Source organism: Alligator sinensis, unplaced genomic scaffold (assembly GCF_000455745.1).
Source record: "Alligator sinensis unplaced genomic scaffold, ASM45574v1 scaffold301_1, whole genome shotgun sequence".
NCBI classification, from domain to species: Eukaryota; Metazoa; Chordata; order Crocodylia; family Alligatoridae; genus Alligator; species Alligator sinensis.
In genome coordinates this window covers 1,363,387-1,378,447 of record NW_005842035.1, presented here as the reverse complement: position 1 = coordinate 1,378,447, position 15,061 = coordinate 1,363,387, and the positions used below count along the sequence as shown (strand labels likewise).

The 15,061-nt window shown below is 55.2% G+C and overlaps 2 protein-coding genes across 3 annotated transcripts in view; one reads left to right on the top strand and one right to left on the bottom strand.

Annotated features, from left to right (window-relative positions):
* Positions 1-2,587, top strand: part of SLC51A (solute carrier family 51 alpha subunit) — a 4,564-nt gene extending 1,977 nt beyond the window's left edge. The window contains exons 5-9 of the mRNA XM_006022419.3: positions 144-302; positions 535-646; positions 827-973; positions 1,878-1,983; positions 2,158-2,587. Of these exons, the coding sequence (XP_006022481.1) occupies positions 144-302; positions 535-646; positions 827-973; positions 1,878-1,983; positions 2,158-2,294 (661 nt within the window). The 3' untranslated portion in view covers positions 2,295-2,587. The remainder of the gene's footprint in view (positions 1-143; positions 303-534; positions 647-826; positions 974-1,877; positions 1,984-2,157) is intronic.
* Positions 2,588-3,484: 897 nt separating this feature from the next.
* PCYT1A (phosphate cytidylyltransferase 1, choline, alpha) overlaps positions 3,485-15,061 on the bottom strand; it is a 20,885-nt gene continuing 9,308 nt past the window's right edge. For both annotated transcript variants that reach the window (XM_006022418.3, XM_025202708.1), the window contains exons 5-9: positions 12,978-13,129; positions 12,010-12,088; positions 9,644-9,786; positions 8,171-8,359; positions 3,485-7,616 (exon numbers count right to left, since the gene is read on the bottom strand). In XM_006022418.3, coding sequence (XP_006022480.1) covers positions 7,410-7,616; positions 8,171-8,359; positions 9,644-9,786; positions 12,010-12,088; positions 12,978-13,129 — 770 coding nt within the window. In that variant the 3' untranslated portion in view covers positions 3,485-7,409. The remainder of the gene's footprint in view (positions 7,617-8,170; positions 8,360-9,643; positions 9,787-12,009; positions 12,089-12,977; positions 13,130-15,061) is intronic.

Sequence of the window (15,061 nt, the reverse complement as noted above, 5' to 3'; positions counted from 1 at the left end):
GACCCTTCCTCAGCGGCGCCCCCCCCCCCCCGACCAGCCCCTGCAGCCAAGCATGTAGCTAGGGGCATGTTGGCAGCTGGTGCCACCAGGCATTGGGGCTGGGCATGCCCCACGCCAGCCCCGTCACGCTCCTCTGCCACCAGGTACTTCGCGCTGTGCTTCCACCTGCTGATGCTGACCATGGTGGAGGGCTTCGGCGGGCCGGCGGCCGTGCTGCGGGCGCTGAAGGACACGCCGATGGTGATCAGCACCGGGCCCTGCTGCTGCTGCTGCCCCTGCTGCCCCCGCATCACCATGACCAAGTACGCGGCCCACGAGCCAGGGCAAGACGGGCCCATGCTCCGAGCCAGTCAATGGCAGCTCTGATGCTGGGAGCCGGTCCCGCAGACCTGGTGGCTGCGCGGAGGCGAATGGCCTGTGCTGGTCTCGGCCCGCGTCTGGCTTGGCAGGGGCTGCTTCTCGCGTTTTTGCAATGCGGTCTGAAAGGCTCTGGCATGCGGGCTCTCCATGGGCATCTCTCTTTCCCCGTCACAGGAGGAAACTGAGGCTCCTGCTCCTGGGCTCTTTCCAGTATGCCTTCCTCAAGATAGCCGGTGTCTTCGTGGGGCTGGCGCTGGCAGCCGACGGGAACTACGACCCGTCTGACGTGAGTGCCGCCGGCGGCATAAGCGCACGGGGTCCGGAGGCATCCAGTGCGATGGGGCTGTGGTAGCATCTCGCTCCTCTGGTGCCCGCAGCTCCGTGCAGGGGGGTTCAGGGGCAAGCTAGCTTCACCGGGGGGTTCCCCTGGTTGCTGAGCCACTGCCTCTCCCTCCCTCCTGGGCAGATCTCGGCGCAGAGTGTGTCCCTCTGGATCAACACCTTCCTGGGCGTCTCCACCATCTTTGGGCTGTGGGCGCTGGGCATCCTCTTCCGGCAGGCGAGGCTGCACTTGAAGGAGCAGAACATGGGGGCCAAGTTCGCCTGCTTCCAGGTACCGGTGACGGTGGGGCGCCGTGCTCCCGGCGGCATGCTCTGCACCCCTTGGCATGGTCCGGCTGCCTTTTACCCTCCTCCTCCCTTATCTACGGTGGTGACTCTTAGATTACCTTTCTCCCCATGAGCTGGCTGTCTGTCCACCTCAAACCACTCCCCAAAGCTATCTCTGCATCTTGAGGAGCACAGAGCTGGAACGGGCTACAGGCCGGTGGCATTGCTAAGGGAGATGCTGTTTGCCTCTCCATGCCCCTGCCACTTACCCCATGGGTACGCCGGGCAGACACAACACAGCTGCCGAGGGCAAGTGCCTTCAGGGGCATGGGGAGTTGGCTGCATGGAGGATGCACAGAAATGGGGAAGAAACAGGTCTCAAGGGAGGAGTTGGGTGTGATCCAGGTCAAAGGCTGCAGCCCCAGCAGGGTCCCGACCCAGCGTGGCAGCGTGGCCGGAGCCCCCGGAGTGGTCCTGCTACGCATTTAATTTAAGGAGCGATGGAAACCAGCCACAAAAATGGTTCACGTTTTCGTGCATCGTCTTTGTGGCTGGTTTCCAACCAATCCCCTGAGCGCGCGGCCGGGTTACCGTTTGGGATGTGATGAATAGACTAATTGTGCCTCAAGTGTAATGTCTGCCGGGGGCCAAAGAGGCTAAGGTGGAGTGACACGAACCTGAGCAGCTACCCCAGTACCGCCACCACGAGTCAGTCACGTCCAACTGGTCTAATAGCGCCATGCCTCTGCTGGCCCACGGGCACCATCCCTGGGGAACGCAGCCGAAGAAGCGGAGAGGGTGGACTGGGGTTCGCCCCATCTTCCCAAGGGGTGCGAATGGCTTTCTCCTGCACTGAGCAACAACCCCCCCCAGCCTGCCGCTAACTGCTCCCGACTTTCTCATGGCAGGTACTGCTCATCCTGACCGCGCTGCAGCCCTCCATCTTCAGCATCTTGGCCAATGGCGGCCAGATCGCCTGCGCCCCGCCGTTCTCCTCCAAGGCCAGATCCCAGCGTGAGTAGGGGGCAGGACCAGGCAGAGCGGGAAACCCAGCTGCTTGCAAGGGAGCAAATGTCTGGTGCTCCAAGCACCTCCCTAGCCCCGTGAAGGAGAGTTTTATCCCCCCCCCAAACTATTGCCTGGCTGAGACATGCCATTGACCCCTTCTTTTAAACCTTTGCTTCGCAGATATGAACATGCAGTTGCTGGTCCTGCAGACCTTCCTCATGACGGTGCTGACGCGGATGTACTACCGAAAGAGGGATGACAAGCCGGGCTACGAGCCTTTCGGCCCCGTGGAGGCGGACGGCAACATTAAAGTCTAAGCCAGATGTGAACGTGAACTTGTGAAAGGCAGGAGAGCCTATGGCACGAGGTGCGAATGCCCCCTCTGCAGGGTCCCTGCGACCCACGGCCTATTTCCCCCCCGAACTGGCCTGAAGCCCCCATGGGAGGGGGATGCAGAGTCTGTGCCGATACAGAAGCACCTGAAACCCGGAGGGCTTGGACCAAAGCTCTTCTGGTCTCAGCTGGGGCTTTGTATGTAAGGCACTGAGCACAGAATAAAAGGGCTTTGGCACTTCTGCTATGGTCATCGGTGTTGCTTCCTGGAGTCACTTAACGAGCCCCTTGCGGCACAGCTCAGTCATGAGGTCCCACGGGTGCCTCAGCTCCCGTCTGGGGATATTATAAGGCTGTGACCACATGGATTGGTAGCAAGCCAGCGAGGCGGCGCTGACCACGCAGCAGCTGCTCACGTGTGTCCGCTCTGACCCTGCAGTAAGTTAAATGCCAGAATGGAGGAGGGATACATGAAGCAGCAAGGGGTACGTCGCTGTGGTTTAACCTCTGCTTAACGTGGGGTAGGAGCGGACACACTCAACAGCTACCGGTGAGCAGATGAAACGCAGTCGCTCCCCCATCGGCTCCATCCGTCCAGCTCCTTTTACAGTGCACAGGGCAACCCATGCCCTACATGGTTAGTGGGAGGCTGAACAAAACCAGTGCAGGCCCAGTCCAGCCCATTAGGATGCAGCGTTACCAGCTGCCCTGCTGTGAACAGTGAAGACACAAGCATCCACCACGGCCCTGGAATTAGCCACCCAGGGAGCCCCACCTGCTTCAGCAACGTGGGCCTTCCCGGAGGCGACTGGCGAGCTCTCTCAGGCTGCAGTCAGCAGCAAAGCCGAGAAGAAGCGGACCCCCTGGGCTGTAGCAGGTGTTTTCCACTGGCTGTGTTTCAGCACGTGGCACAGAAGGCATGTTCCCTCTGCTTTGTGGAACGTGCCGGCAGTCCGGGACTAAATCCGACCCCCCCGGGACTGCAAGCCCCCGGACAGCAGCAGGAGGGAGGAAACTGGTAAAAAAAATAAAAATAAAAAAAATAAAGTGTCATTAACCCAGTTCTTCGTCAATCCCAGCTTTGCACCTAGGAGGGGCAAGGCTAGGGAAAGCTAGGGCTGACGGGCCCGTGTTAAAGGGTTGCAGAAGACAGCAAAACCGTGAGCACTGAGGAAGCCGAAGGAGGCGTCAGAGGCGGAGGGGTTGGGTAAAATTACTTTGTGTTTATTGGGCTAAACATAAAAGTCAGAAACCAAGTCAAGAACAAGCCAGTGATGCACACATGGAAACCGAGACGGTGAACACTGACTGAGAAGGGGACACCCCCGGCTGCAGAGACGCGACTGGCGAGAGAAGCCGCCCGCCCCTCTCGTGTGGACCCAGCGTGGCAGCAGACCTCAGCTAGGCTGCCACAACCCCTGAGGGTCTCCAGCACTGGGATCCCCAGGCTGTTTGATCCACATCGCCTCCTGGCTCCCCCGTGAGCAGAGGTGAAGTTAAAGAACAACAATCCAGAACTTAAAATGTGGATGCCAACACATCCCTCCATCCCTTTTGTGCATTTTGGAAAATAACCCCCGTAAAACTAAACCAACGAGCGCTCTCCCGGAGAAGAAAACCAAACCGTTGCTCTGACACCTTGCAAGCAGCTGTATTTTGGAGAGCCTGTTCTTTTCACTGGAAAAAGACAAAGCCCAGGACAAACCATAACCCCACCGTGATTAGTTACAAGATTGTTCAGTTCCACGCAGTTCGTTAGACTCCTACGACGACGCATTGCTGGAGACGTTCCCAACAGATGCGGCTTTCGAGGACGTGAGCAGCAGCACTGGGCAATGGGACTGCATGCATCTGAGAAAGCTCTTTATCTGCGCACTGAGCTGAACGAGGGACAAGACGGGCCCAGGGGCCGCGTTCAAGGTGGGCAGTACGTCCAGCGAGGAAGTCTGCACCAACGAGCAGGGGCTGCATCTGGGCTCCCCACAGAACGATCCCCCCTTGTGCGTGTTCCAGATATACCGGGACGGAGAAGGGGACAGTCACCGAGGAGGCAGGAGAAGAACGCACCCTGGAACATAAACCCTACTGACGGGTGCTTGGAGGAACGGGATGGAGCCTCCCAGGGCTTGGGTCTGGGGTCCCTGCAAGAGATTAACGGAGGACAGATGTATTCTGCTTCCTTTCATCCAGCTTCCAGAGCCAGCCTTCTTCTGAAACCCAACCTACATGCCACTGAGTGTCAAAAGATCACAGCCGTAGAGCTGAAGCCATTTCGCCTTCAGTTCAGTTCAACCATCTGCCGTTCCTGCCGTGGCCATCCTTCCTGCCCACCTGAAAACCGTTTGCGAGGGTTTGCTTTCAAAGCTGATGGCCTTGGGCTGCGGATCAGGGCTGGCCCGATGCTGTCCTCTTGTGCTTTTGCAGCAAGGGACTCCCATCTGAATACTGCAGAGGCGTCCGGGAGATGGCTCTGCGTTGCAGGGCGCCAATCTGGAGCCTCCTCCTCCTCTGCCACTCTGTAGTGTTCGGCTAACCAGCCTCGTGTGACGTGCTGTGGAAGAGGCCGTGTGCGGTCAAGGTAGAGCTTGAATGGCGCTGAACAAACTGTACGAGGTAACACAGTGGGAAACCCAGCCTGTCTCTTCTGCAGCTCAGTGCATTGCAGGTTTTGCCACAGCGAGACTGTTGCCTCTGCCCGTCTCTCAGCACCACACGTGAAAGGTGCCAGGCAAACGGTGAGATGATGCTGTTTCAGCACGTGCCACAATAAGCATGGGGAGCTGAGCGTCCATCTCCATGTGCAAAGTGCAAGGGGGGAGCGAGGGGTGTTGGCGACCAATGGCTTTGTTAAATCCAGCTCTGTGCGGATCCTGGGCACACAGGGCCTTGCGGAGGCCGGGCCACTGGTGGGCTGCCTTGGGAGCGGGTCGACATCAGAAACACTCACCAGTAGTGAAAGAATACTGCTGCTCACCCTGTGCCTACGGTGACAGCCAGGCCCTAAGCTGCCCGACCCCCGAATTGTGCGATCAGCTGGCGATATCACCTATGGACTCTAGTGTCTACTAACGGAGCGGGGGGAAATACGTCGGCATTAAACACCCTGTGCTCTTCGGTCACGCAGATACCGAAGAATGAAAAATAACGTGCTTCCTTCCATCTTGTGGCTGGAAACAAAGCGACGGCTCCCCTGCAGCAGCTCAGCACGTGCCCAAGCGCGAAATCCAGCTGGTGTTTCAGGCAGCCAAAAGCTTGCCCTTGCTTCAGTGGAAACACATGGATGAAGGTGCACATGTGCGTGTGTCTGACCCAACACGGTGGGGAGGAACCGTCCATACGAAGCCTTCACAACAGCAGCACGAAGAACAGCTTGACAGATGGAGGAAGGCTAGCCCCTTTGAAGACGGGGATGGTCAGGTTCGACAGAAGCTTCTTTCTGCGGACAACGGCTCTAGTGGCTGTCTGTCATTTCCGTGGACCAGTCACCCCAGATTTGGAGAATGCCCGTCCCTTGGCTCTTGAGACTCTGCCCTGGCCTCATCATCAGCTCCCCAGCACCAGGGCACTCTGCTTAGGGAACTCTTTCTGAATAGGAGATGCTAGGACAAACACCAGCAGAAAAAACACACACACACACACGTAGGAGATTCACAGCTGACGCCGCTCCCGCCAGATGGCTCCCAGTTTAGAGAGAAGCCTGCTGGGACCACGACCTACCTGCCCAAGTCACCCCCATGGGAGCTCGCAGATGGCACCGCTACAGATGCTGCTAAGTAGCAAGGGACATTCAAAGCTCAGCACAGACGTTTATTACGCGCTTGACGGCAACACGTCACGGGACCAGACTGGGCAGCGAGCGGGTTGGGGTCGAGCAATTAAAACCCGAAGAGGAGTGGTTTGCTCTGAGGCTATTTCGGGGCCCCTCCAAAGCAGTCGGGAGGCGACGCACCTGCATTTAAGGTGCAGCTGATTTAACATTGATACGAAGCTGCCGCTGGGAGAAAACGCGCCCTGCACCTCTCTGATGTCAGAGAACGGCCCCTCGCCAGCCCAAGGGCTTTTTTTTTTTTACAGCTGTGGCTTCATCACGCGGGTATGAAAGATGGCTCCCAAATCCCTGCCTCTCCGCATGCGGCAATTTAAACACACAGACACACGAGGGAGGGGGGAAGGCAGAAGCAAACAGCTTGCATCTTCTAGCTGGGCTCACGCGCACACAAGACGACACAGCGGGTGTCCTGGAAGGAAAATTAATGCTCTTCTCACAATGGCGGGGCAGGGGTGAGAAAAAGTTCTTAGCTTGGGATTCAGCAATCCTCCCAGAGACCTGCCTGATTAAACGATCCCCAAAGGCCTTTCCCCCCTGGCTTCTGCAGCCAGCCTTCGAACAGCGAATGCTGCGCTGACTAGGCTCGTGCTATGCTAGAGCGTGCGGCCACGTCTGTCCTGCAGCGTCTTCTAACCTGGCGCTGTCCCCGCACAAGAGGCACCGTGAGAGGGCTCAGACCTCTGTGCCACGCGACTAGGACAGGCTGGGAACCGCAGCTAAGAGAAGCAAGAGCTTTTCTGAGACCTGGGGAGTTCCTGGCGCAGCACAGACATCTCTACACAACTAAAAAAAGAGAGAGAGCATTTCCCCCACACTCCTGCTCCCAGCACCGCCTCCCAGGCTGAGGACCGTGGACAGCCACGACTCAAGGGACTCAGCAGCCAAGCCGGCTGCTTCCCAGGAGGGCAACAGAAGACTGCGGTGGGTCAGAGAAGAGACCCCAGCTCTTCTCCCCATGCCCGCCGCGCCCAGCAGAGGTTAACAGGGGCAAGCCCTAGAGCCAGCCTGTGATTAAAAGAATACCCTTATTTTTTTCTCTTTAAATAAAATCTTTCCCCCTGGAAACCACTGGGACGTAAACAATAAAAAGGGGCGCGGGGAGGTGAGAATGTGCTTCCAGGGCAGCAGCCCTTGCTCAGAGCGGGCGAAGCCCCCACCTGCCATCAGTCCCGCCTGTGCCTATCGCGCTCTTGCTCAGCTGTGAAGCCCCCGTCGGGGTCAGAGTTGGGATCGGACGAGGCGTGACGGGCAGCCAGCCCCCGCCGGCCACTTAATCCTCCTCGTCCTCGCTGATGTCATAGGTAATGGCGGCCTCGTTCCTGGCGCAGTTGGCCGGCGAGGCCGGCAGGGTCTTGGCGGAGAAGGGCCAGCGGAAGGAGGGGGACGGGGACCGGTCGTGCGTCGGGCTGCTGCTGGGGCTCTGCCGGGGGCTGATGGCCTGCAGCATCCGGCCCTTGCCTTCCTTCAGCATGTGTTTCTGGGGAGAGGAGGCACACAGGAGCAAGGTTACAGACGCGGGTCGGGGGTGTCATGCCACGAGAGACAGCTCGTGCGCCACGCTGGGCGCTGCCCTGTCCCACCACAATGTCAGGCTGCAGTAGGAAGTCTATGCAAGACCCTCAGTGGAGCTGTGGGCCTGAGGACGTTTTATACAGGTTCAGCTCCTTTGAAGCAGACTGCTCCTGGCAGGCACTGGTGGCGTGCGGCTGGACCCCTATGGCGCCAGGTACCTGTACATAAAAATCTCGCCTCTAGGCCATCAGTTCAAGCCCACTCGGGGACAGCAGTGATGGGAAGTTACCACAAGAACTGGAGCCTTAGTAGTCATGTCCCCAGCGTCCAGGGATCTGCAAGCGTCCCCATTAAAGGTGGGTGCTGGGCATAACTGAGGACAGAGACCTACACCATACCTGCGCTGGGTTAACTGTAGGTCACTGCTCTGCCAGGCTGTGGTCTGGGAAGCACTATGACCAGCCAGAAAGCCATCTGCAATTCCAACCCCTCCCCTCCCCTTCCCCCCATCCTTATTACCAGTGCTCCTTCAGGGCCAAACATCTCCAGGAAGTTGCCAATGAACTCCCGGGACTTCTCCTCCCATTTCTGAATGAGGTCGATGCTCTTCTCCTCCACCTTCTGCACAAACTCCTTGGATTTCTCCTCCACGTCCTTCACCCGCTTCTTCACCTTGTCCACGCGCTCCTGCAGGTGGTACCTCTTCTCCTGCGGACGCAAGCAGGGGCATTAGGAAAATTAGCAATCACGTTTCCCCACACACCATTCTGCAAGGGAACTGTCACTCGGACCTAGAGCGCCTGGGTTTGCTCAACAGTGGCTCCTGGATCTCAGCCTTTCCTCCTCTTCACCTGGTTCCTTCCTTACCCTACAGGGCAGCTGCAGAGTAAGTCTGAAAGACTCTGGAAACGCCAGTCCCAGAGACAGCAGAGGAGACCTGCAGAGCAGTTCAGAGTCTAAGGTAAATCAAGGTCCGTGAGCAACAAATGAGGAGGAAAATACAGACTAGGTGACATACCAATCAGAATGTACCGCCGATGGTATCTGCAGGAAGGGGCAAACAGAACTACTTTGGCACCTGATCTGTTTTAGAGATCTCCTCTGGGGATCATAGGGATGGGCATAAGCCTGCTTGCTGGACGCTCTTTGCAGGCAGACAAGGGGAGATTATAACGAGGAGAGAGACTCTGACAATGGCACCATAAGCCGCCAGCTCTGTGTTTCTACATCAGATTGTCTCCATATACGAGGTGGCGCCAGAGGGGTCCCAGCCACTGGAATGGAAACACACAACCTACCACTTGAACGCCCAGCCCTGCTGGTTGATAGAGAAGTTAGTCAGTACAGACTCAGCCTCGCCCACCCCTTCAGAGCCGGGCTGGTCCCGCAGGACTAAGGGGGAATGGTTGTGACAGAAGAAGCAAGCAGATCCTGCCCCCGCCCTGGGGAATAACACACTGCTGGTTTCCCTTGTCAGGACTGAACCGGGTGAAAGCCATGTGCTGGCAACAACAAAAGAGCCCCCTGGGAGGTGCTTCCCTTCCCTCACAGCTCCAGGGGACTCAACACCCGCACAGCCCCCAGCTGGGAATAAACAGACGAAGCTTCAATCAAATGTGCAAGCTCCGTCTCCCCTGGCACAGGCAGGAAGCCAGTGCCTGTTTTATGCAGCCACATTTCTCAGGGAATTAAAGCAGTGCCGTGACCTCAGTTATTTCCACTGCTCTCCTTATCCAGAAGCTCTCTCCCCCCTATGCTGACTTTCCAAGGGGACAAAATCGGAGCAGGTGTTACAGCATTAAAAAACCCACAAGGGCCCTGGAGAAGATGGACTCTTTAGCTTGGTGGAGTTACTGTAGTTCCCCTGGACCGCAACAGTGCCTGCAGGGCTCGGCAGGATATGGCTCCCACTAAGCTCCATGCTACTCAAAGGCGCAGCCAGACACAGCCTTTGATCTGGGGCAGCTCGTGGTGCAACGTGCCCCGACTCACATTGATAAAGCTGACGTTGAGCTCCTTGGCCGTGTAGCCCCTCTGCAGGTTCCGCCGGGCGTAGACGTCATAGTCCCGCACGATACGGGTGATGATATCCGACGTGGAGATCCCCTCCGTCCTTTGGGTGGGAGCAAACATGCCTGTGCCAGGGAGACAGAAACCGGGACAGCCATGACAGACTGCTGCAGCATTTCACAGACTCTCACTTCTATCACCCTCTTTAACTGCTCATTTTCCAGTTGGCCTTTTACTTGATACCCATCCCCAAGCCTGGGATTCAAACTTCTAGGAGGCAACTGAAGAGACAGAGCGGGCCTCAGACAGTCGCAAAAATGAGCAAAGGATGGGAAAATCTGCCTCAGAGAAAGGCTCCAGGGCTCAAGCTATTTCACCTCATCCAAGAGATGGGTCATGGCATCTGTGTGCATGCGTATGAAATCTGGTTGCAGTTTGTCGGCACCTATATGGGGAAGAAAGCTTTGATCACGGGTTGTTGGACTTTTGGCTGCTAGGTGCAAATACCACATCTCTCATACCACATGCCCCAGAATACAACATTCACCTTGTTTTTGAAGGGCAGAATGAAGGAAAGAAAATATTTTTCCACAGTTAAGGCTGCATGGAGCAGGGACAGAGCCGAATCTTCAGCTGATACACCCTCCCTTTTTTTTGCTTAACTAGAGCTGAAACCCTAGCTGCTGAAGACTGGTCTCCATAGATGGACCTATGATTTTGAAAAAACCTAAAAGAATCTCCAAGGCTGAAATAAGAGAGAGAGACCAGAAGCAGCTGGAGGCAGGAATGGACTCAGGGCTGTCCTAGGGACTCTGCTATGCTGCAGGGATGACTGGATGACCACCAATGGCCCCTTCTGGATTTTAAGGCTATGGAAATCAGCTCAGCAATAGCCCTGGGCCCCACTCCAAAACTGCCCTGGCAGACCCCTCCTTCTGCAGAGTTCCACTAGGTCTGTGGTGCTCTACAACAGCATGAGGATCGGTCTAAGATAGGGCCATGGTCACAGACTACAAGCAGAAGGTGACTTTTCACTGGCTTTCTCCTACTTGGGGAAGGGGACTCGCATATGCATGCAGGTTCTCCCTTTATGGTGTTGTTAAGGCCAGTGTCTTCAGACAGCCTTCAATGATCTGGCAGAAATCTGCCCGCAACACTGCAGGACCACGCATGCCTACGTAAGGATCCATCTGGCTGCAGCTAACGCTCTGTGCTCCTATTTGATTTGGCTTGAAACGTGAAAAATTACTTCTGAAAAAAAAAAAAAAAAAAAAAAAAGGTTCCCCTGCTTAACGGGCAGCGAGCCAGCCACTGGGCCTGTGCGTGTGGCAAGTAGCGTGCCTAGAGAGGGATCTCGGATTCTACACCTCTCAAAACAGTGGTTATTTAGTATCAGGCTGATTGCAAAGATGGGCTCTGAATATGAAGGCACTTTTGTACCAAGGATGGGAATCAGGGAAGGGGAACTTTCAGTTCGAAGGGCATTTTGTGCGGGGCTGTTGCACTTCGCTCGGTTCTCTGTGCTGCTATCAGAGATGTCTTTTAATGGAGGCTGCTCCCGCACTGACCTCATGGATGCTGGTCTGTTAAGGGACAAAGGACAACAGACTGAACGTAAGAGGAAAGCACTTTTGTCTGAGCTCAAATGAACACTGGTCACTGTGGCAGAGTGAGAAGGTCCCACAATGCAAGAGGGAAAAGTTCCATTTAAACTCAACAGGTACAAAGACCCTCCTTTTGACTGTCCTCAACCAAGAGATGAGGAGGACCGGTTATCTCTAGACCGTGGCACAATGGAAAAGACCCACGCATACAACAACGGGCAGCTCATTTTGTTCTCAGCTGAACAGTAGAACCTAGATTTTTTGTACCCGGGTTGTTCGCAAACTGCTTCATTTGACAAATTAAGGATTTGACAAAACAGTTCCAGATGGGATGTTGCTGCAGCTACATCTACCCCAGCTAGTTTGCAAACCCCCAAGTTCATGGCAAGGGCCAGGAACCTGCCCTACTGAAGAATCCAGGTCCTACTAAATCTCAGGCATGCAGACTTTACCCATGGGATACGGTAAGTGCAGCATTTCAGGGCTGGTCAGAAGAGTGCTGGGCTGTAGCCAGGGAGAGCAAAGGCTTCTGGTTTCTCAGTCTGTCACTGCATGGGCTTCCTTCCCACTGTCCTGGAAAGGAGCACCTGGCGTGGCCCTAGCAATGGGAACAGTGGAGGAGCCTAGGGAGAGGTGACCTCAGCCATCCATGCCATGCTTGGCAGTAGTGAGCACTGGTTATAGTAGTGCTTTCCAGGAGCAGGTGCCAACAGTGACAGGTCACAGGTGTGTCTTAGGGCTCACCTGCATCTTTGATGTGCTTGTAGACATCGTCGCTGCCAGCAGAGGAATACGGGATGTCATCATGGGCAACAAAATCGATCTGGAAGTTAGAAAGGGGAGAAAAACGTTGGGGTGAACTCTCCCAGACCCCATGAGAAACTGTTTGTTTGTAGGGAAAAGCAATGGTCAGGATGTTAGTGCATGTTGCCGGAGCACAGGTAGGTGTGTTCCAAAACAGGGATCTGCAAAGGGCTTTCCTAAAGAGTGAGTTTAGCCCTTGACAGCCCAGTCCTCCTGACTGATCCTATTGCAGGCTGAGAGTCAGAGAGAAAGGAACCCGGAGCCAGGAAATGCGTCAGAGACGCTGGCATGGAGAGCGGGTTGGCCCAGACAGGGCCCGTTGCCGGCAGGGAGCCTAGTGTGGCTGGCTAAAAATCCTTGTGGGTGCTGGGCCCATGTCAGCATGCAGCCCGAGGCAGGATGGTGAACTGCCTTCATCTCCATCTGCATTAACACATGCAATAAAAATCACCCGCCCCCTTTTAAGTCCACCTGAGGCTTTTATCCCTTCAGACCCAGGAATTTTTAAATCACCCTGAGACTTTTGTCCCTCCAGACCCAGAATCTCGCTGCTGTTTGCTTTACAGTCACCTGCTGCTACCTCAGGTGACCCTTTGTTCCTGCCCAACGACACAGCAGAGCCCAGGACAGATTAGCTCTATCTGTGACCTTCAGGCTTCTCACCTCCTTGCCAAGCCAGTGCCCAGATGGCAGCAGCACCTGCCATTCCAGGCTAATTCTGGTTGTGTTCCTAACTGCTTCAGAAATAAACATGCCTTGGATCCGACACAGGATTTTAAATGGAAAAGGGCTGCTTTGGGAACAATGCTCCCAGGGAGGTGCGACAGCCCCCCTGCCCCAAGCCCTGCCCGCAGCCAGCTGGCACCTAGTCCCAACAAAGCTTGTGGCTACTGCAGGCTGTGCCTTACCCTGTGCTCTTTCAGGAACTCAGGGGTGAGTGTCCACGGCGCGTTCCTCACCACCTCGTCCACGTAGCGGCAGTGCTGTACCGCATCGTACCGCTCATTCTCGTTCATCACCGTGAAGCCCTTGAAGTTGTGGGTCAGCTCGTCACTGCACACTGCAGAGAACGGCGCGTTGCCGGGAAGGTTAGCTAAACACATTGCCCTCATCCCAGAGCCCAATGCCTGCCTCTCTGCACCCTGAGACAGCTGGTGCTTGCATCCCACCAGGCACAGCTGGCACAGCCTGAGCGGCACTGGAGGCAATGGTGTATCAGGAGGCCCATCCAGGTCTCCTCTCCAAACAACACAGCATTGGTGTGGGGAGGAGGGATGGTTGGAGGGGATAGAAGAGAGAAAGGGGGCAAAGGGGCTTCTCCAACCAATTCCACTGGCTCACTGGGAGGAACTGGCCCTCTAACTCACTAGGTTCTCTATGCCAAACCCTCAGAAGAGTCTGGTGGTGATCAATACACAAGGCTAAAAATAAAGCTAACAACCAAGGAGCTGGTCTCACTGGCAGGTTGATCCAACTGTGCCAAAATAAACCAACCTCTCATTGTAAGTTCTGCACACAGTTCTGAGAAGGAAGGAGTTCTCTTCAGTAGAGATGCACTGATATATTGGTTGCATATCGGATCGGCACCGATAAAAGGGAAATTTACATTATTTGCTACTGGCTTTTTTGGCCACTGGAGCCAATAATGCTCTCTGATAAATATAATTAATTATGCCTTCTGACCGGGGCCCCCAGACACCTGGTTTCCCTCTCCCCCGCGGGGCCAGGGCCCCTAGATGCTTGGGTTCCCTTAGGAAACGGCAGGTTTCCCCTTGCAGGCAGGCAGCATTCTAGCCTACGAGGGGTCCTGCTTGGGGTTGCTGGGAGCGAGACGCAGAGGGCACCGTGTTCATGTGCACAGCCTCACGCATGCGGGCGGCCAAGAAAACAGCCAGGCAGCATGGAGACCGGTTCCCTGCAGGTAAGTCTATAAGATGGGAAGGGGTGTGGGGGAGGAAAGGGGTGTGTGTGTGTGGGGGGTGGGGCAGATTGAGGCCCCCATGATGAGGGAGGGAGTGGGCAAGGGGCAGGGGCTGGAGGTGCTGCCCAGCCAGGGTGGTGCTTGGGACCTGGGGCCAGGGCAGGGAGTGGGACAGAGCCACGGGTGGCTTGCCCACAGGGTACAGGGGGGCGTTATATAAACCAAAAAAGAAAAAGGTTTATTTATGTCAGTACATTTTAAAGTACTGGTATAAATAAACCTTTTTTTTTTGTTTGACGTGCTCCAGCAGCCTCCAGCGTCACATGTAACCAAATCAGTTATCAGATCAGTATTGGCTGATACGGCTGGTTAATAATTGGCTATCGGTATTAGCCAAGAAAATCTTTATTGGTGCACTCCTACTCTTGAGTGATCAGATCCCGAAGTAACCCACATATTGCCACCCCCCAGCCACAAACCAGCTACTTGCACACCTATTAAACATCCCTCTGATCTCATCGGTCCCCAGCAGCCCCTCAACGGAGCTGCATCCAGCATTCTGCTAGGATTCAAGTCAATGCAGATTTCAAACCCAAATGACAAATGCTTCACTTCTTGGGATGAACAGGCAACTTTTGAAACATGTGGGCGTGCAATCTGCCAGACAGCAAGGTGGCTTAACTGTGGTCTGCTTTATGTATCTGAGTAATTATTCTATAGATGCCACTTTAATATATTCTGTGGATTTTAAGCCCACGTACACAGTCATTTCCTGCCATCGATTATAGCAAAAAAAACAAAACAAAAGAAAAGAAAAGTGTAAGAACGCTATGGTAAGGGCAGCCCTCGACTGACACCAAAAAAATGGAAAAGAAACCCCCTGAACAAAGAGTCCTGTAGGATGGTTGCTAAGATTCGTATGGGTGTCTTCAGCTTCAAGAAGCTGCTACGTGGTTCAAAAGATGAGCCAGTGGTCTTACCAGCTCAGATGTGCTTGTGCTGAAGGACCAACAGGCTGACTTGAGGTTACTTCTAGATGGAAAAACTTAAGAGGCTGTTGCATTCCTGGCC